The sequence below is a fragment of the Coregonus clupeaformis genome, chromosome 19 (genome assembly GCF_020615455.1).
Source record: "Coregonus clupeaformis isolate EN_2021a chromosome 19, ASM2061545v1, whole genome shotgun sequence".
Taxonomy (NCBI): domain Eukaryota; kingdom Metazoa; phylum Chordata; class Actinopteri; order Salmoniformes; family Salmonidae; genus Coregonus; species Coregonus clupeaformis.
Genome location: NC_059210.1, coordinates 52,996,538 through 53,016,695, shown reverse-complemented (window position 1 = coordinate 53,016,695; position 20,158 = coordinate 52,996,538). Strand labels below are relative to the sequence as shown.

Sequence of the window (20,158 nt, the reverse complement as noted above, 5' to 3'; positions counted from 1 at the left end):
TGTTGATTGGTTACAAAATATGACAAACTGCAATTTCAGACACATAATATATTATAAGCATAATATAAGACATAATTGCACCAATTTGTAAGTCGCTCTGGATAAGAGCGTCTGCTAAATGATCTAAATGTAAATGTAACAAATGCTCATACATGCTTATAACCTGTTATAATGAATTATACCGGTTATCTTTGCTTAATGGAATTGGTACATGTGTCTTATAGGGTCAGTTTCCCAGACACAGATTAAGCCTAGTCCAAAGGAGAATCTCCATTGGGCATACTTTTTAGTCTAGAACTAGGCCTAATCTGTGTCCGGGCAACCGGCCCATTGCTTAAAGACACAGACAGAGAGAAAGTAAACTACGGTCCATGATCTCACCTCTGTCTCCACTGTCCATGCCAACCGGTGTGATGCCTCTGAACCCAGTCTCGTCGTGTAACCTCCTCAGCTCTCCGTCCCTTCCCTCCAGATGCCTCCTCAGCATTGCCAGCTCCTCCTGCCCAACACACAACAGTTAGTCAGGGACATCATCCCAAAAAACACTGGTTGCATTCCAGGCCAACTACATTGCAGACGTACTGTAGCATTGCATCAACCAATGATTGTGTGCCACATCATCGGCTGCACAGTCGAGCAAGAGAATGGTTGTGTTCCCCTGCTCAGACGTTGCATTGCATCAACCAATGGTTGCGTGCCACGTCATCGACTGTGCCGTCGGGCACCAGATTGCTATAACATATGACGTGATTAGCTGATATAAAATACCTATCAAGGCGTTGTAAGTTCTGGCATGCGTCAGCAATGTAGTCAGCCAGGAACATGGCCACTGACTTAACACCCCCTCTCCCATATTTCAGGGTATGTTTAAATTTGTATGTATAAGTGCTTTGGCTTTATGCACCGGCACCAAAAAAGCACATCAATTTAACAATTTGGATAATTTGACTGTTTCCTAAATAAATAAAAAACAGAACAAAACACAAAACTAAAACAAAGCCAAAAGCGGTAAGGCCAAAAACAAAAACCCCATATCAGATGGCAACAAGCAGAAACCCTGGAAAGCCAACCTTCAGGGCCTGCAGTTTGTTTTCCTTCCTCTGTTTCTCATACTGCATCTGGCCCACTTTGATTTTCAGGCTAGAAAGCTTGGCCATTAGAGACTAGTAGCAGTGGAGAGAGAGGTAAGCCAAGGAAAAAGAGAGAAAAAGAGAGATGTCATGAGAAAAGACGCCAAAAGGGGGAGGAGGAGAAGGGGATACTCAAGAGTTGACAAATAGTCAAAGAAAGAAGAGAGGATATATGTGTAAATAAGAAATAGGCTACAGGGAACAGTGTTCCTTCTGGAGGTAGATTACTTTTCGCAGAATTAAATCATTCATGCTTTCATATTGCAGTGTAGGTAGGCCTACCCCACGATAACTCACCTTAGTGGATTTCAGTTTCTTCTCATACTGTAGTCTTTCACTCTCCATCTCGGTCACTCTGTACCTCAGTTCATTAATCTCCAGAACCATGTCCTGATAGGGGAGAGAAAGACTGCATTACCCACAGTGCACTGGGGAAGGAGGGTAGCTGCATACAACACGCTTGTTCAAACAGAGAATTTCTCAGAAGTAAAAGGAGTCCTAGAACAGATGGCTTGATAAACATTTTACATTTACATTTTCATCATTTAGCAGACGCTCTTATCTAGAGCGACTTACAAATTGGTGCATTCACCTTATGCCATATGGTAAGACTGCTTGTTCCTCTGGGATCATGCGCTACTTAACATACGTTAAAATTTGGCAATGGCTTTCATTTTATCAAAATAAATATGAAGGCAGCTTAGCTGTCGGCTTATTAGACTTATTACATTGGTGCGATTAGTGTGCAGCTTTGCTTTTTCTTATCAAAAGAAGCCTACACAGAGAATTTTCTCCCACATACTCCAAGGCCTACTACTGATCCCCATGGATACCATATAATGTGCTGGAGGGACTACTTTCCAGGGACAGTAGAAATCCCAGAGCAGGTTTAGAGATGTGAGAGGAAAGTGCCTCTGGTGGGGAGGGGAGCCTCTGATAGGCTGTGAAGCGGAACATCATGGACAGCGGGCCACTGTTCCAGTGGACTGGAAGAGACGGCTGTGCCACAACAACAATAACATGACGTGTTTCAGAGCCGTCAAAGAATCCACCACAGTTCATCTGGGTTCAAATACACCCCCCCCGACTCTGTTCTGCTTTGCTCCGAACTGCCGTGTAAACAAGATATGAACATCACTTTTTGGTCTTTGTTTGCAACCATACAACCAGAGGTAAACAAAAATCTTCCCATTTCCCATTATCAAAACCCTAACGCCCGACATTTATATATAAGAGCAACTCATGCATATCTTCAAACAAAGAACAATTCCATTGCCTCTGGTCATGGTAACTGGCATTCCCTTGGAAGTGAACGGTCTCTTTTCTTGCCCCAACACACTGAAGCTTTGAACACATGATGACATAAGCCTCCCCTCCCCACACAGTTTTTGGGCAGCAAGAAAGTGTGTGTGTGTGTGTGTGTGTGTGTGGGTGAGTTAGAAAGAGAGCGAGGGAGAGAGAAAGACTGCAAGAAGAATCAGTCCTAAAGCAGTGGCCTCCCATTCCATACCTCATTGTCGCTGAAGTCAAAGTGCAGTCTGTCCTTCTCAAATGAGTTCAGCTTCAGGTTGGACACCTCAGCCATCAGGTCCTGTTTCTGAGTCTCTAGAGCTGTTCTGCACAGGAGCTCCTGTGAAACCACAAAACACAGACTAAATATAGTCAACACACACACAGAGCTTGCCTTGCTTGCTTGGTTTTGCTGTTCAGCAGTGGTGACAATAATATAACTTCAAGAGAGCCCCATGTTCAGGGGCCGTTCTCCTCCAAACTGACCTGTTGTAGCATCTCCTCAGTGGCGTTCAGTTTCTCCCGGTGCTCATCCAAACACGTGTCTAAGTCCCTTATCTTCTCCCCCTGCGCCTCCACCTGGTCTGTCAACACACTCACCTGCACAGGAACACATGGGTAATACTAAGTTGCTCTTATACCTGTGTAGTAACACAGTAACTACAATAGTAACATTAACATAAACATTATTATGGTGCATGGTAATGGGGTTGATTGAGTTTTTACACCGAGTTCATTATAGCCTGGTCCCAGATCTGTGTCTTCTGTATAGCCAATTGCTATGGTCATTGTCATGGCAAACATTTTTGTAAGTTGACTATTGTAAGCACAAACAGTTCTGGGACCAAGCTAAGTTCATTACACTAAAAAGGTAACTTACTGACAACCAATTCTGTTGTAACGTCCTTAAATTAGCCATTTAGGCTGCCTGGGTAAGATGGCTACTAGCTATGACATGTTGTTGTGTACTGTACAGTACCTGAAGCACCAGGGATTCCTTGTCACCCTCCAGTCGAGACAGTCTCTCCTGGTAGAGATCACCACCCATGGAGATGTGGTGACCATTGGACTGCAGGCAGGCACGGAGAAGACAACATGAAGAGTCAGTGAGAGAGTGACACTTGGGATTGGTCTGTGAATGTTAATATACAGCCTCCAATAGTCTTTTGTGACAGACTGTTAAACATAATTGTTAAATGTTAATCAAGTTATGAGTAGCTGGACAACGTGGACACAAGATGCGGTTTTGGGTTCTGAGATGAAGCCTCTATTACATCGGTAAGGCTTTATGACATGCTCAGTGCTTAATGTATCAAGATCAAGTCAGATAAAGCTAAAGAGTGGTGTTGTGGCAGCATTGGTCACTGAGGTACTCTGGAGTCTGTCCAAGGGTGAACAGGGCATATTTGAAGTGCTTTGAAAACGGACAATTATTGGACAACAATCGCACGAGAGTCTTTCGAGTGACAGCTAGTGTAATTGATATTGCATTTGCCCTTTCCTTTGCCTGCAACACCTTAAATGGTTGAAGAGACTAGTGTACACACAGAGAGAGTTACAGCAGAGAGTTACTGGCATTTCCCTGGCCCAGATCCTAGATCCCAGTGCTCTCTGCAGCAAGCAGTTGCTTCCCAACACATCAGTGGGTTGTTTCTCACAGCGGTATGTGACAACACCTGGGTTATCATCTCCCATTTCCAGGGGAATACTGACTACAGCATACTCTACAGCACAAAGACTCAACGTTTTTAACCAGTTGCCTTTGATAAGGGTGTGCTGGCTGGTTACTCTACAGCAAGATCCTCTAGCTGCCCAATGGAGCTTCAACCCCAACCAACATTGACCCTCACCAATATTTAGAGGGTTTCTATATTACTACTCTGCTGCTAAAACTGACCAGGAAATGTCTGTGATAATGTATACCCTCATACCATACTTATCCTTTAAATAGCAGTAGAGCTCTTCAAGGTATCATCCCAGATTCCCCACGAATGAGTCTCAGACATGTTTTTGTAGTGACATAGGAGGGAATAACAAGAGGGACACCACAACAACAGAGGTCCCCTTTGTGGATCTAACCTTATCACACCCTAAATCATCACACAGCAACAGCAGGCCTATATTTACACATGCCATGACATGTCTGGACAAACACCAGCCATAACACGACACCGCTGTGGAGACTAACGTGATGAGGGATGTCATCGGAGCTGAACATGAACTTCAACTGAACGCAACATTCGTCTCCCATGTCGGTTTACAGTACGTCTGACATTCTCTTAGTCCTCTCTTTTTTTAAATCTCGTCACAGATGTGTGTGTGTGTGTGTCTCACTAGAGGTGACAAAGGATTTAATACACATGGCTTTGAGAAGGTGCTAGATAAAGTCAATGTTATCACTAGCTAAACCAGGAAGACACTGCAGTCCCCACACTGTGATTCAGTACATTCAACCATTGAGATTTCCATCATTATCATCATGGGTAGACGCATCCGAAACGGCACCCTATTCCCTATATACTGCACTACTTTTGACTGGTCTCACCATCAGGTGTCCCTGCTGCAGCCAGTCCACCAGGCTGTCTGCGGTGGCGTCGGGGATCTGGCAGCGCAGGCCCTCCCTCTCCTCCGTGTCCATCAGCTCCAGCATGCCCCGGAGGTCCTCCAGCAGGTTCAGCGCCCGCAGGCTGCCCATGAAGGGAGAGGTGGGCGACTGGCAGTCAAACAGCCCGTTAGAGTAGTCCATAGTCTTGGAGCCTGAGGGGGGGGGGGAGAAACACTCAATTATACAGTTTCTATAGTTTAAACCCTAAAAGAAGTTCAGTCATTTATAAGGTCTATTAAATGGTATAACTTAATCAAATGACTATGTTATATTTTAGCCCAAGAAAGAGGACATTCTGTGCAATGTATAACAGGTTCACACCAGCCCTGCATTTCTAGAGTAGAGTGAAAGTATCTCTGGGTTATACCATTACGTCATTGCTCCTCATTACAGGAATTAGCCGACACGACAAGTGAAGAAATCTAGCTACTTAACAAAGCCAAAATGCTTTACACACGAGACTCTACAGGGAAACACAGCTACAGGCCAGAGAAAGAGTGGAAGAGGGAGAGAGACATAGAGAAAGAGAGAGACACACAGAGAGAGAGAGACACACAGAGAGAGAGAGAAAGGAGAGAGAGAGAGGAGAAAGAGAGAGAGAGGAGAGAGAGAAGAGAGAGAGAGAGAGGAGAGAGAGAGAGAGAGAGAGAGAGAGAGAGAGAGAGAGAGAGAGAGAGAGAGAGAGAGAGAGAGAGAGAGAGAGAGAGAGAGAGAGAGAGAGAGAGAGAGAGAGAGAGAGAGAGAGAGAGAGAGAGAGAGAGAGAGAGAGAGAGAGAGAGAGAGAGAGAGAGAGAGAGAGAGAGAGAGAGAGAGAGAGAGAGAGAGAGAGAGAGAGAGAGAGAGAGAGAGAGAGAGAGAGAGAGAGAGAGAAAAAGAGAAGAAAGAGAGAGCTTGAATGAGGACAGAAGAAAGGCTAGAATTACTTGGGAAACGTGGACCTGCAGACATTATGTGATCGGACAGTTAAACTGAAAGATCAGGCCTATAATTAACCCAATGCATAAAATAGGATTAGCCTTAAAGCCTGTCCATGCTGAATCTGTGCATTAACATTACTGTACTAATACAGCCATACTGAAGTACTGAAATGGGCTTCACATTTATCCCCATCAGCTACAGTCCTAAATTTAACTGCCACATGCTGAATTCCTCTATCAAACCACAATGGGAAATGTCCACTTCCTGAAGAAAAACCTTTAGGGAATGGCCTGCCATAACAGTTCTTGCCTGAAAACATGACCATCAAAAACAGTTAACATTAGGGATAGAGACATGAGGGGATAGTACTTGCTCAAACTAGCCCGAGAGTGTGATCATCATATTGATCTGTTATTCGCAGTCAGTCTAAAAAATGTATTCCGCATCTTGAAGTATGTGTTGCGGAGCTACACTGGTTTGGCCAGGTATGACCAATAATCCTTCAGTGAGCATTGAGATAGGCATATTGTACTGTAACTTGTGTCTCAGCGGAGGAGTGCTGATCTAGGATCAGCTCTCCGCTCCCTGTCCATATAATCTTATTATTATGATCCAAAAGGCAAAACTGATCCCGAATCAGCACTCCTACTCGGAGACCCTTTGTTAACACAGTCCCAGATCTTACTATCCAACTCTAATAGTGTTGAGCCAGTGAATGTGATGCTGAGAGATCAGTCCTTGTTCTTCAGCATGCAAACGCAGCAGTGACAGAGACAGATATTCTTACCTGCTATTATCCCATCCATCTGTTCCAAGGCTGCTGCCAACATGTCACTGGCATCAGACATCATCTTCAACACTCAGTGGGCACCCTGGGAGAAAGAAAAGGGACAATGAACCATTAGGCTATATGTAATTAAGGGCTAGTAGTTTTCCCCTGACCCACTAGGGTTAGGCAATACATGCCACTTATTATAGACTTCACAGGAGGTTGGTGGCACCTTAATTGGGGAGAACGGGCTCGTGGTAATGACTGGAGCGGAATCAGTGGAATGGTATAAAATACATCAAACACATGGTTTCCAGGTGTTTTATGCCATTTCATTTGCGCCGTTCCGGCCATTTTTATGAGCCGTTCTCCCCTCAGCAGCCTCCACTGACTGACTTACTTTGCAGTGAGTGCATAAATTTTTTGTATGTGATCCCTGTGGGAATGGAACCCATGACCCTGGCATTGCTAGTGCTATGCTCTTACCAACTGAGCCATGGTCTGGAAAAACTGCTGGCCATAGGTATAGGCTTGTAGGCCTACTTACAGCTTATTACTTTAAAAATGAAATCTCCATATCACTAGAGCAAGAGATTTTAAGAAATGTGAAGTATTTTAAAGCAAAAAATAAATAAAAATGTAATGAAATGGAAACTAACTCTGTGGAGTCTTAAAACATAGGAAGTGAGGAGAGGAAATCCCTGCTAAGAAATATGCAACTCTTTCTTATCGTCAGTCTGCTCAGTGTTTCACAGGAAAATATCATTACTGGCTTGCTGACACAAAAGCCATTCTCAGAGATCGCTAAGAGCCAGAATGCGCAAGGACAAGGACAAAACAGAGCCATCTATGACTAAGAAGAATACTATAAGAACATAAAGGATTCCTCTTAGTCATACATGGCTGCTGACAACATAGCCTGTCATGAAAACACATGGTTGGGAAGAATAGTTTACACTAAGTAGACAATAACTGTTGAGGAGGCAGAAATATGTGAGTGCAGACTTGCAGTTCATAATGTCATATCATGGCGGAGACGTGACAAATGGAGCATCATCATCATCTTAGAGAAATGTCATTCATAGCTAGTCTGTATTTCACACTGTAAATGTCAGTCGTCATAAATAAGCTACAGTACTACAGCGGCTCTGTGTCTATACAAGGGCAGCAAAACAAGGAAATGTAAATGATAATACAGAATAAAGAAATTACAATTAAGTCCATTCATGATTGTGGTGCATTCCTGACATGCCTATAAGTATACACATAATATAAGTGTAGGTCATACTGGACCAGAATCATGTTGTAAAAATAATATTGATGTTGTGCATAGGTAATGTCTCTCTTTTGGAAAATTTAAATAGCCAGACATCTTTGGATTCAGTAGTATCAAACATTTGAACAACTTTTGAGAAAACATGTAACAAATCCAGAGCAGTCTTAAAACAAAGCCACAGAGCTGCTCCCGACTGTACACATCAATAAAGAGCTGTGTTGAGGAGCATGTCATTTCATAAGCTATCCACCCAGGAATTAGGCCCAGCCTGCTCAGAGGCAATGGGAATGGAAGCCCTTCGGTGCATGAAATGAGAAAATAGCCTCTCAAATAACACGTTTTAGTCCTATTATATTATAAATACATTTGGCTGTTAATCAGTTTGGCCAGAAAAAGAAGTTTAGTGTTGTGAGAAGTACTCCAGGTTGAATTAGACTGCACATAATAACCATCAGTACTAGAGTATTTTCTACGGGTGCGTAAGGAGAAGAAACAAAACGTGTACACAGTTTTGGCTGGAGCCATAAAAGACCCTAAGATAAGGAGGATTTAGAAAAACATGAAAGTGTCGTGAGGCAACATCAAAAGTACCACTTTTCTTTTCCCCCTACTCTGGCACTGTCTTTTTAAACATGCATACATTTGAACCTGAACCTGTTTTTAATACATGGCAGCCTGTGGGGTTCAAATTCACATCCAAACGAGATACACTGCTCAAAAAAATAAAGGGAACACTTAAACAACACAATGTAACTCCAAGTCAATCACACTTCTGTGAAATCAAACTGTCCACTTAGGAAGCAACACTGATTGACAATACATTTCACATGCTGTTGTGCAAATGGAATAGACAACAGGTGGAAATTATAGGCAATTAGCAAGACACCCCCAATAAAGGACTGGTTTTGCAGGTGGTGACCACATACCACTTCTCAGTTCCTATGCTTCCTGGCTGATGTTTTGGTCACTTTTGAATGCTGGCGGTGCTTTCACTCTAGTGGTAGCATGAGACGGAATCTACAACCCACACAAGTGGCTCAGGTAGTGCAGCTCATCCAGGATGGCACATCAATGCGAGCTGTGGCAAGAAGGTTTGCTGTGTCTGTCAGCGTAGTGTCCAGAGCATGGAGGCGCTACCAGGAGACAGGCCAGTACATCAGGAGACGTGGAGGAGGCCGTAGGAGGTCAACATCCCAGCAGCAGATCTGCTACCTCCGCCGTTGTGCAAGGAGGAGCAGGAGGAGCACTGCCAGAGCCCTGCAAAATGACCTCCAGCAGGCCACAAATGTGCATGTGTCTGCTCAAACGGTCAGAAACAGACTCCATGAGGGTGGTATGAGGGCCCGACGTCCACAGGTGGGGGTTGTGCTTACAGCCCAACACCGTGCAGGACGTTTGGCATTTGCCAGAGAACACCAAGATTGTCAAATTCGCCACTGGCGCCCTGTGCTCTTCACAGATGAAAGCAGGTTCACACTGAGCACATGTGACAGACGTGACAGAGTCTGGAGATGCCGTGGAGAACGTTCTGCTGCCTGCAACATCCTCCAGCATGACCGGTTTGGCGGTGGGTCAGTCATGGTGTGGGGTGGCATTTCTTTGGGGGGCCGCACAGCCCTCCATGTGCTCGCCAGAGGTAGCCTGACTGCCATTAGGTACCGAGATGAGATCCTCAGACCCCCTGTGAGACCATATGCTGGTGCGGTTGGCCCTGGGTTCCTAATGCAAGACAATGCTAGATCTCATGTGGCTGGAGTGTGTCAGCAGTTCCTGCAAGAGGAAGGCATTGATGCTATGGACTGGCCCGCCCGTTCCCCAGACCTGAATCCAATTGAGCACATCTGGGACATCATGTCTCGCTCCATCCACCAACACCACGTTGCACCACAGACTGTCCAGGAGTTGGCGGATGCTTTAGTCCAGGTCTGGGAGGAGATCCCTCAGGAGACCATGCGCCACCTCATCAGGAGCATGCCCAGGCGTTGTAGGGAGGTCATACAGGCACGTGGAGGCCACACACACTACTGAGCCTCATTTTGACTTGTTTTAAGGACATTACATCAAAGTTGGATCAGCCTGTAGTGTGGTTTTCCACTTTAATTTTGAGGGTGACTCCAAATCCAGACCTCCATGGGTTGATACATTTGATTTCCATTAATAATTTTTGTGTGATTTTGTTGTCAGCACATTCAACTATGTAAAGAAAAAAGTATTTAATAAGATTATTTCATTCATTCAGATCTAGGATGTGTTATTTTAGTGTTCCCTTTATTTTTTGAGCAGTGTATATGATCTCCTTCTTGTGTGTGAGGTGAAATGTTGGCCAATGTTCAGCCCTTCCTGTGTTCCCTAGGTTACCCTGTCAGGCGTGGGTCATTGGACACACATTTAGAATAATAACTAAGCCATTTACCCCAGTTATTGGCACAGTGAGTGAGACACCGCTATGGACACGGGACACTTTGTTTTGGAGACCAGCGAGGAAACATCTTCTGGACCCTAGTTTGGACAAAGGCCCAAAAAGCACAGCAGGGCCATTCTCTCAGTCTAGCTTCCTGATCAAAAGGCTGCACACACACACACACACAGAGACTCTTCATCACTGTAACAATACAGGCCTTTTCTATGCCAAAACGACATTCTCCGAGAATTGATGTTTTGAGCTACAACTGTACGAAACTGCTTTTACAATTTGAGTCCATAAGGTTCTGCCCGCTTCTTAGACAATCATCCATGTCGATTAAGGCAGCCCCCCGCACCGCTCTGATTCAGAGGTGTTGGGTTAAATGCGGAAGACACATTTCAGTTGAATGCATTGTGAGTAAGACTTTTAAGCAGGTCAACATTCACAAGGCCGCAGGGCCAGATGGATTACCAGGACATGTACTCCGAGCATGTGCTGACCAACTGGCAAGTGTTTTCATCGACATTTTCAACATGTCCCTGTCTGAGTCTGTAATACCAACATGTTTCAAGCAGACCACCATAGTCCCCGTGCCCAATGACACTAAGATAACCTTCCTAAATGACTACCGACCCGTAGCACTGACGTCTGTAGACATTAAGTGCTTTGAAAGGCTGGTCATGGCTCACATCAACACCATTATCCCAGAAACCCAAGACCCACTCCAATTTGCATACCGCCCCAACAGATCCACAGATGACGCAATCTCTATTGCACTCCACACTGCCCTTTCCCACCTGGACAAGAGGAACACCTACGTGAGAATGCTATTCATTGACTACAGCTCAGAGTTCAACACCATAGCGCCCTCAAAGCTCATCACTAAGCTAAGGATCCTGGGACTAAACACCTCCCTCTGCAACGGGATCCTGGACTTCCTGACGGGCCGCCCCCAGGTGGTAAGGGTAGGTAACAACACATCTGCCACGCTGATCCTCAACACGGGGGCCCCTCAGGGGTGAGTGCTCAGTCCCCTCCTGTACTCCCTGTTCACCCATGACTGCACGGCCAGGCACGACTCCAACACCATCATTAAGTTTGCCGACGACACAACAGTGGTAGGCCTGATCACCGACAACGATGAGACAGCCTATAGGGAGGACGTCAGAGACCTGGCCGTGTGGTGCCAGGATAACAACCTCTCCCTCAACGCGACCAAGACAAAAGGAGATGATTGTGGACTACAGGAAAAAAAAGAGGACTGAGCACGCCCCGATTCTCATCGACGGGGCTGTAGTGGAACAGGTTGAGCGCTTCAAGTTCCTTGGTGTCCACATCACCAACGAACTATCATGGTGCAAACACACCAAGACAGTCGTGAAGAGAACACGACAAAGCCTATTCCACCTCAGGAGACTGCAAAGATTTGGCATGGGTCCTCAGATCCTCAAAAAATTCTACAGCTGCACCATCGAGAGCATCCTGACTGGTTGCATCACCGCCTGGTATGGCAACTGCTCGGCCTCCGACCGCAAGGCACTACAGAGGGTAGTGCATACGGCCCAGTACATCACTGGGGCCAAGCTTCCTGCCATCCAGGACCTCTATACCAGGCGGTGTCAGAGGAAGGACCTCAAAATTGTCAAAGACTCCAGCCACCCTAGACATAGACTGTTCTCTCTGCTACCGCACGGCAAGCGTTACCAGAGCGCCAAGTCTAGGTCCAAAAGGCTTCTACCCCCAAGCCATAAGACTCCTGAACAGCTAATCATGGTTACCCGGACTACTTGCACCCCCACCCCATATTTTTACGCTGCTGCTACTCTGTTCATTATTTATGCATAGTCACTTTAACTCTACCCACATGTACATATTACCTCAACTACCTCAACTAGCCGGTGCCCCCACACATTGACTCTGCACCGGTACCCCCCTGTATATAGCCTCCCTACTGTTATTTTATTTTACTTCTGCTCTTTTTTTCTCAACACTTTTTTGTTGTTGTTGTTTTATTTTACTTTTTTATTAAGAAATAAATGCATTGTGGTTAAGGGCTGTAAGTAAGCATTTCACGGTAATGTCTACACCTGTTGTATATGCGGCGCATGTGGCAAATAAATTTGATTTGTACAACTGACTAGGTATCCCCCTTTCCCTGTCCCACTGACACAGTGCAGTGTTCTCCATGGCACAGGCCAAGGTAAACTCCACTCCTGAGTCACACACTCCTGAGATGGCACGGGCCAAGGTAAACTCCACTCCTGAGTCACACACTCCTGAGAGCTTTCCTTCACCGGCTGCTGACTCACTTCCTGGGAGGAGGACCCCAATGTGTTAGGGCGTAACACTGCTCTACTTTTTATGGAAACCACCCAGCCACCTACCACTGTGTCATTTCAGCATTCCTGTGGTCAACATATTCCTTATGGAAAATACACGCAATGAAAGCATCAGGATTTTCCCTGCTTACAATGTTGAAAATGCTGTTGAAAACTCCTACATCATTCAATGTTGTATTATCGTTAGAAATGATCTGATGACTCATTCACATCTTCAGCAAATAGTGGTATGTAAGTTGGAGATTTAGTTGAGATGATTTAGGCTACAGTAGCTAACAACCAAAAACCTCTGCCTAGGTTTTTGAGAAGGCCTGAAATTAACTTCACACTAACTTAAAGAGCTGTGTTAAGTAAATTAGTATTTAGCTGCCATTTTCAGGTCTCCATACATAATTTGGGGCTAATCAGCCAGTTTGACAGAAATCCTTTGAATGACTTCAAACACTTTCAAGAGCTGCCGTTCTAAAACCTTTTTACATCTCTTCACTCTACCAGAAATGTAATTCCAGAGTTCCTGGTAATTTTTTATTTAGTAACTTTCAGAAGCAGTTGTTTTTCTAAATAGTTTGGATTTGTATCAGGCCCATGGTTGAAGTAATTTCAAAGGTAAAAATATTCCAAAACTCATGTGACCAAAAATAGAACTAGCCTAATCATGTCACCAAGACAATGAACATCAGTGACACAAAACTGTCAATAAAGCACAACAAAAGTCAGTCGCTTTTCTTTCTAAAATGTTGTGTCTTCACTAATGTAAGCTGCAAAATGTTCAAAGCTTCAGAGATCAGAGAGAGATTGGAGATTGAAACAGACTTGTCTCACGGTAGAAACCAGCCAAAAAAAGTCTGCTTTTATTTTGTCTTATCACTCCTCAGACAGCCACAGTAGACTGCACTCGACTCAGCACAATCCAAAAAGACCATGAAATCTTCAAGGTCAAGGGAAATATGCTGTTAGGCCCCATTCCCACTACGTGATATGAAGGAGTGAGGAGCGGAGTGGCGAAAGAGATTTCTACTTTTCAATTCACATGACATCCTTACCTTACCTTTGGTTGTGGCTGGCAACGTGACATTCTTGGTCCGCAGCTCAAATTGACCGTAAATATCAAAGTAATCACTAGCCAGTAAGCACAAACTATTCAACAAAGACAAACTTTTCTTCTAAAACATATTACGCATAAGCAATAAGGCACAGCTAAGGGCGGTTCTTAAGCACGACGCAATGCGGAGTGCCTGGATACATCCCTTAGCCGTGGTATATAGGCCATATACAGTACCAGAAACCCCCGAGGTGCCTTATTGCCAACGTAATTAGAAAAGTAAAAATAAATGTTTTGTCATACTCAATACCCATGGTATACCAAACCATATTACACTCTTGAATAATGCATGATGTGCAGACAATTAAAAGGTTTATTTTCTCATCTGTTGGCTACACATTACATTTTAGCTTCAAGACAAAAGCACAGAGTTGCAAAGAGCATGTCTTCATCAAGTAACGTTAGCCTACCAAAAATGAACGATTAACCCTCTCATACGAAAATAAAAGTACAGTAGGCCTACCGTACATCAAACCAGGCTTCATTTTTATCAATATCATGCAAATCATTACATGTGGTAAAAGCAAATTGCAACTGAAAATGTGGTTATAAGTGAATTCACTGCAACAAGTTGTTTTATATGGAAGCCCATACCCGCCACCCATAAAATCGAATAAAACGCCTCATGATTTGTCAATGTGCACAATTAGTCTTTACTTCAGTTTGATCAACTGTAGCCTACTGATAACAACCACAGCTGCAAGTAGGCTAGAGAAGCCTATTCACTCTGATCCTATCTTGGCCTGGCCAGGGGAAACGTAATGTCATGTTTTTATAGCCTAAGCTATGTATTTATAGCCTAAAATAGGCCCATTTATTTGTGTTCTGAGAAAATGTGAATGTGATCAAATTTTGTTTTTATTCAAACTTCATGTGGCTAGGCTACGTAGGCCTTTTTAATCAAAAATTGACTGGAATTAACCAATCAACACAAGAGTGATGACATACTGTATGAGTATATTTTTAATTACAGATGCAAAGGCCTACACCATGCAACCCTGCATACAGCGAGCTCAGCCCTGTTACGTTTTATTGTCCAAACGCAGTTGTCTCCTCTTTGTTTTTTTTTTCCAGGAGTAATTTTTTAAAACCATATGACCTGATTAGAAAAATTATCTGGTCCCATCATAACCCATATAAAACCGATTTTTAAAGCTGATTTATTACTATGTCATACGCTACAACTAGGGTCCGGAGTTGGTTAGGTTAGCCTACTGCCAGATCAGGAAAAAAACTCTGGGCCCCAGGAAAACAATCCGCTCAACTAGACAATTCTGTTTACACTGCCCTGGTTGAAGGAGAGCAACTGTCAGGTGAGTGTCTTGTGCTACCTCTGGAGCAGTCAAGACGTAGCAAGTAGCCGACGGTACTTTTACAGAAAGTGTAAAGAGGCTCTTAGGGAGTTTTCACATATAGTCACCTTCAAAAGGACCGATCTCAGTCCTCTTTAAAAGTGAACTCTGGGGTAAAATAAAGCAAAATAACTCAGTTCTCTCTTTGTATTCAAACTGCCCTTGCCTTTGAATGAGGACTCTTTTGCCAGTTCACTTCACCTATTTTGTGGTCCGAGACCTCTGCATTCACATCGCTATGTTTAGAAAGGGACCAAGATATTTTTTCTAAATTCACTCAATGTATTCAGGGTTTCTACAAAGTGCAGGACAAGCCATTCCATCAGAATGTGTTATCGGACAGCTAGACATACCTACTTACAATTTGGAAGCGAATAGATTGCATTTAGTTAAAAGATGAGACATAATAATTGTAATCAGAAGACACTATTAACATGTAAATATTATTGGTAGCAATAAATAGCAGAAGAATAACTGCAGATTAAATTATGTTGTAATTGAAAATTGTACACCAAATGTAGGCTACTGCTCCTTTAAGAGCTAGAATTTATTTTGTACCTTGCTGTGATTCTCACCAAATATGTTGCCTTCTCACACTATTCAAACTCCACAATCGAATTAACAGTTTATGAAGCTCTCTTAGCCTATGGATTACATTTGGCAAACAAATAATCTGACCTAAAAACTCCACACATATTTTGGAATTTTTGTGCATTCTTGACAATCGCAAATCAATATCTAAAAACAGCACACGTTTTCCCGTGTACCTGCACATCATCTTCTCTCTTTTGTGGAACCAATGTGAGGGTTTATGGCAGGGGAAACAGTGTTGCAGTAGTCTAGTGTGAGGGGTTATGGCAGGGGAAACGCTGTTGCAGTAGTCTAGTGTGTGGTGCAGGAATAATGACTTGTGAACCTGGGAAGCTTTGTGTTCACATTGCCCTAAAAAGGGAACCGGACCGCGGAATTCAAGCAAACCAAACTCAGACCACCTCTTTTTGAGGGGTCTGAGTTCCTTTGGAGTGTTCACACTGCACAAAAAATTAAGCGAACCGCACTGAGACCACAAACATTGGCTGAAAGGGACCAAGTTTGAAAACACCCTTAGTGATAGCTGGGTTCTCAACACTGCACTGGAGAATCCATGGGAAGAACAGAGCGAGGACGATTTACAGCAAGGCTATGATATGCTAAGCCACAACATCACAAAGACAACAACCGTAACAATCCACAACTGAGACTACACAACTACGTCATGCATCCTTTCTGTGGGAGTAAATTGTTTACAGTGTCTTATCATGCTATTCAATCAAGTATGTAGCCCTACAACCCCCTCACCACCACCAAAACCCTAGATTCAGCACATCTCTGAAGACAAATATTGGCATGCCTGGATGACACCTGCCAAACACTTGGTCCCTCAACAAACACACTTCAAACAGACAGGCATCTCAACAACAGATGTGCTCACTGCTCTGAAGTTTGCTGCCCACTTCTCATCCACTGTAAGTTCACAGGTTTAGGAATCATGTCTGTACACTTTCTGCTGAGCTGTCCGGACATTGCATTATGCTTCAAGGCCTCCATGCATTCAACGTGTTAGTGCTGTATATGCAACGGCTCGACAACTAACAAAGCATGCTTAATTAGACAACCACAGCACTCAGCCCTGGTCTTGGAGACTTGGAATGCCTCCGTTGTCTAGTCGTGTGTAAACAGAGAGTGTACTCCAGCTGAGCATGGCTGTCCTTGAATGGTGGTAGGGTGCTTACTCTGCAGCTATATTCTACTCATCGCTCATAAACAACTGTTTGCAGCCAGCCGTTACAAGACAGTGAAAGCCAGATCTGGGTTCAAATAGTATTTGAAATCATTTCAAAAACTTTAGCTGGGATGGATAGAGCTTGCCTGGTACAATGGAACCAATGGAAGTCACAAAAATGCAAACCCCGCCCATCTGGCACTCTATGGCAGGCTAAAGTAAACACTAGACATATTTGAAAGAAGTAAAATAGTATTTGAACCCAGGTCTGCTGATATCACATTGTTTCACAGCGTCTGTTGATTCACAAGGATAATCACAAGTAGGTTTGGGCGATATCCAGATTTTCATACCGTTTCTGTACCATACCGGGGTATACGGTATTACCGAATGTGCACACAAGGTGCGCTATTTAAATTTTTTAAATATATACACCGAGTGTACAAAACATGAAGAAATCCTTCCTAATATTGAGGCCCCCCCCCCCCTCCCCTTTCCCCTCAGAACAGCATCAATTCGTCGGGGCATGGACTATAAAAAGGTGTTGAAAGTGCTCCACAGGGATAGATGCTGGCCCATGTTGACGCCAATGCTTCCCACAGTTGTGTCAAGTTGGTTGGATGTCCTTTGGGTGGTGGACCATTCTTCATACACACGGGAAACTGTTGAGCGTGAAAAACCCAGCAGCGTTGCAGTCCTTGACACAAACCAGTGCGCCTGGCACCTACTACCATACCCTGTTCAAAGGCACTTAAATATTTTGTCTAGCCCACCCTCTGAATGGCACACATGCACAATCCATGTCTTAATTGTCTCAAGGCTTAACAAGTCCTTCTTTAACCGGTCTCCTCCCCTTCATCTACCGCCCCATGGCAGTCACATCTGTAGCAGTCACATCTATAGCCTTGAAATGCTTTGAAAGGCTGTTGATGGCTCACATCAACACCTTTATCCCAGAAACCCTTGACCCACTCCAATTCGCATACCACCCCAACAGATCCACAGATGACGTAATCGCTATTGCACTCCACACTGCCCTTTCCCACCTGGACAAAAGGAACACCTATGTGAGAATGCTGTTCATTGACAACAGCTCAGTGTTCAACATTATAGTGCCCCCCAAGCTCATCACTAAGCTAAGGACTTGCAACTGAACACCACCCTCTGCAACTGGATCCTGGACTTGCTGACGGGCCGCACCCAGGTGGTAAGGGTAGGCAACAACACATTCGCCACGCTGGCCCCTCAGGGGTGCTTAGTCCCTCCTGTACTCCCTGTTCACCCACGACAGGCAACAGGCTATCAGTGCGTCATCCAACACTTTACAATGTGAGTTGGAGGCAGTATGCATTTTGAAAACATATTTCATTGTTTGTAACCTGAATGTTTTATTTCATATTATGAGGCATGTCTTAACTTGCTTCAAAGTAGCCTATAGGCAAAATCCCACCATGGAAATGTGGAGGCAATTATATTATAAAGACTTTATAGGCAGTGCGTGAGTTTCAATTCTGGGGAAGCATACAATTTATCCTACCATTTCTACCGTTCTGCGTGCCAGTTATGATTTTCATATGCATATTTTTGTGAAACAGTTTCATTTCAATAATAACGTTTACGTTTCTCAAAATCATTGTTAATCATAAAATCTGAATTAAAATTATAAAAATCTAAAATGGAACTCAGCCTATAGGCTAATGCAGCAGTAGGCCTATAACATCCATTGCTCTTTTACACCGAGGATTGGTGATTATCGAGGGGATGATTGTTGGAAAGATTTTTCAAATAGCGTACTGTGAGGAACTATAGTTTTACTCTATTTTAGCCATTTACACGCAGCAGGCCAGGTACTTCTATGCGTGCTCCAGTGGAGGCTCCTCAGAGGAGGAAGGGGAGGACCATCCTACTCAGTGAATTTCAGAATTCTTTACATTGTAGATAAAACTACACTAAATATATTCACGTCACCAAATAGCTGATTAAAACATACAGTTTTGCAATGAAGGTCTAAAGTAGCCTCAACAGCACTCTCTGGTGTAGCACCATGGTGTAGCTGGAGGACAGCTACAGTGGGGGAAAAAAGTATTTAGTCAGACACCAATTGTGCAAGTTCTCCCACTTAAAAAGATGAGAGAGGCCTGTAATTTTCATCATAGGTACACGTCAACTATGACAGACAAAATGAGGGAAAAAAATCCAGAAAATCACATTGTAGGATTTTTAATGAATTTATTTGCAAATTATGGTGGAAAATAAGTATTTGGTCACCTACAAACAAGCAAGATTTCTGGCTCTCACAGACCTGTAACTTCTTCTTTAAGAGGCTCCTCTGTCCTCCACTCGTTACCTGTATTAATGGCACCTGTTTGAACTTGTTATCCGTATAAAAGACACCTGTCCACAACCTCAAACAGTCACACTCCAAACTCCACTATGGCCAAGACCAAAGAGCTGTCAAAGGACACCAGAAACAAAATTGTAGACCTGCACCAGGCTGGGAAGACTGAATCTGCAATAGGTAAGCAGCTTGGTTTGAAGATATCAACTGTGGGAGCAATTATTAGGAAATGGAAGACATACAAGACCACTGATAATCTCCCTCGATCTGGGGCTCCACGCAAGATCTCACCCCGTGGGGTCAAAATGATCACTCCCAGCTGTTTTCCAGGTGCGCTGATTAGAATGGTGTTTTCCAGGTGCGCTGATTAGAATGGTGTTTTCCAGCAAATTTCATTTTGGCAAATGTTTGAAAATGAAGTTATTGGCATGAAACCCTGCCACGCACATCAAGTCTCCGTGTGTTCCATAAGCGGCACTTCTACTAAGTGCAAGAAGACACAATCAGCTATTGTTGATGCTGTAGGGGGTTTGAACTGACAAGTATACAAAGACTGTAGGAACGTGTGCAAGAAATCACAATGACAATACCAAGCCACAACACACTGCACAGTAATAGCAGTTGTCAACTGAACATGCTTTTCAGACCTACAGTCCTCTACTGACTAAAAACATTGTTCAACAGTCACTCACAAACACTTTTGTCCTCAAGAGGAAACTTCTGGCATGCAATCCACTGGGGCAGAGTAATGAGCTCAAGGGAGAGAAGGGTGAGAGACTGACTAATGGCTTTTCAGATCCATCAGCTTTGGGCTCTTCAGGCTGAGAAAGCATCACAACCCATCCTCTGCACAGCACAGAGCACTAAGCTAGT

The 20,158-nt window shown here is 43.9% G+C and overlaps 1 protein-coding gene across 9 annotated transcripts in view; it reads right to left on the bottom strand.

Annotated features, from left to right (window-relative positions):
- LOC121532258 (liprin-beta-1) overlaps positions 1-20,158 on the bottom strand; it is a 46,602-nt gene that overhangs the window by 18,524 nt on the left and 7,920 nt on the right. For 6 of the 9 annotated variants that reach the window (XM_041838094.2, XM_041838095.2, XM_041838096.2 and 3 more), the window contains exons 2-9: positions 6,731-6,815; positions 4,966-5,177; positions 3,400-3,489; positions 2,907-3,020; positions 2,641-2,760; positions 1,428-1,520; positions 1,071-1,163; positions 382-499 (exon numbers count right to left, since the gene is read on the bottom strand). In XM_041838094.2, the coding sequence (XP_041694028.1) occupies positions 382-499; positions 1,071-1,163; positions 1,428-1,520; positions 2,641-2,760; positions 2,907-3,020; positions 3,400-3,489; positions 4,966-5,177; positions 6,731-6,794 (904 nt within the window). In that variant the 5' untranslated portion in view covers positions 6,795-6,815. The remainder of the gene's footprint in view (positions 1-381; positions 500-1,070; positions 1,164-1,427; positions 1,521-2,640; positions 2,761-2,906; positions 3,021-3,399; positions 3,490-4,965; positions 5,178-6,730; positions 6,816-20,158) is intronic. The other 3 variants (XM_041838100.2, XM_041838102.2, XM_041838103.2) reach the window with 1 other exon arrangement.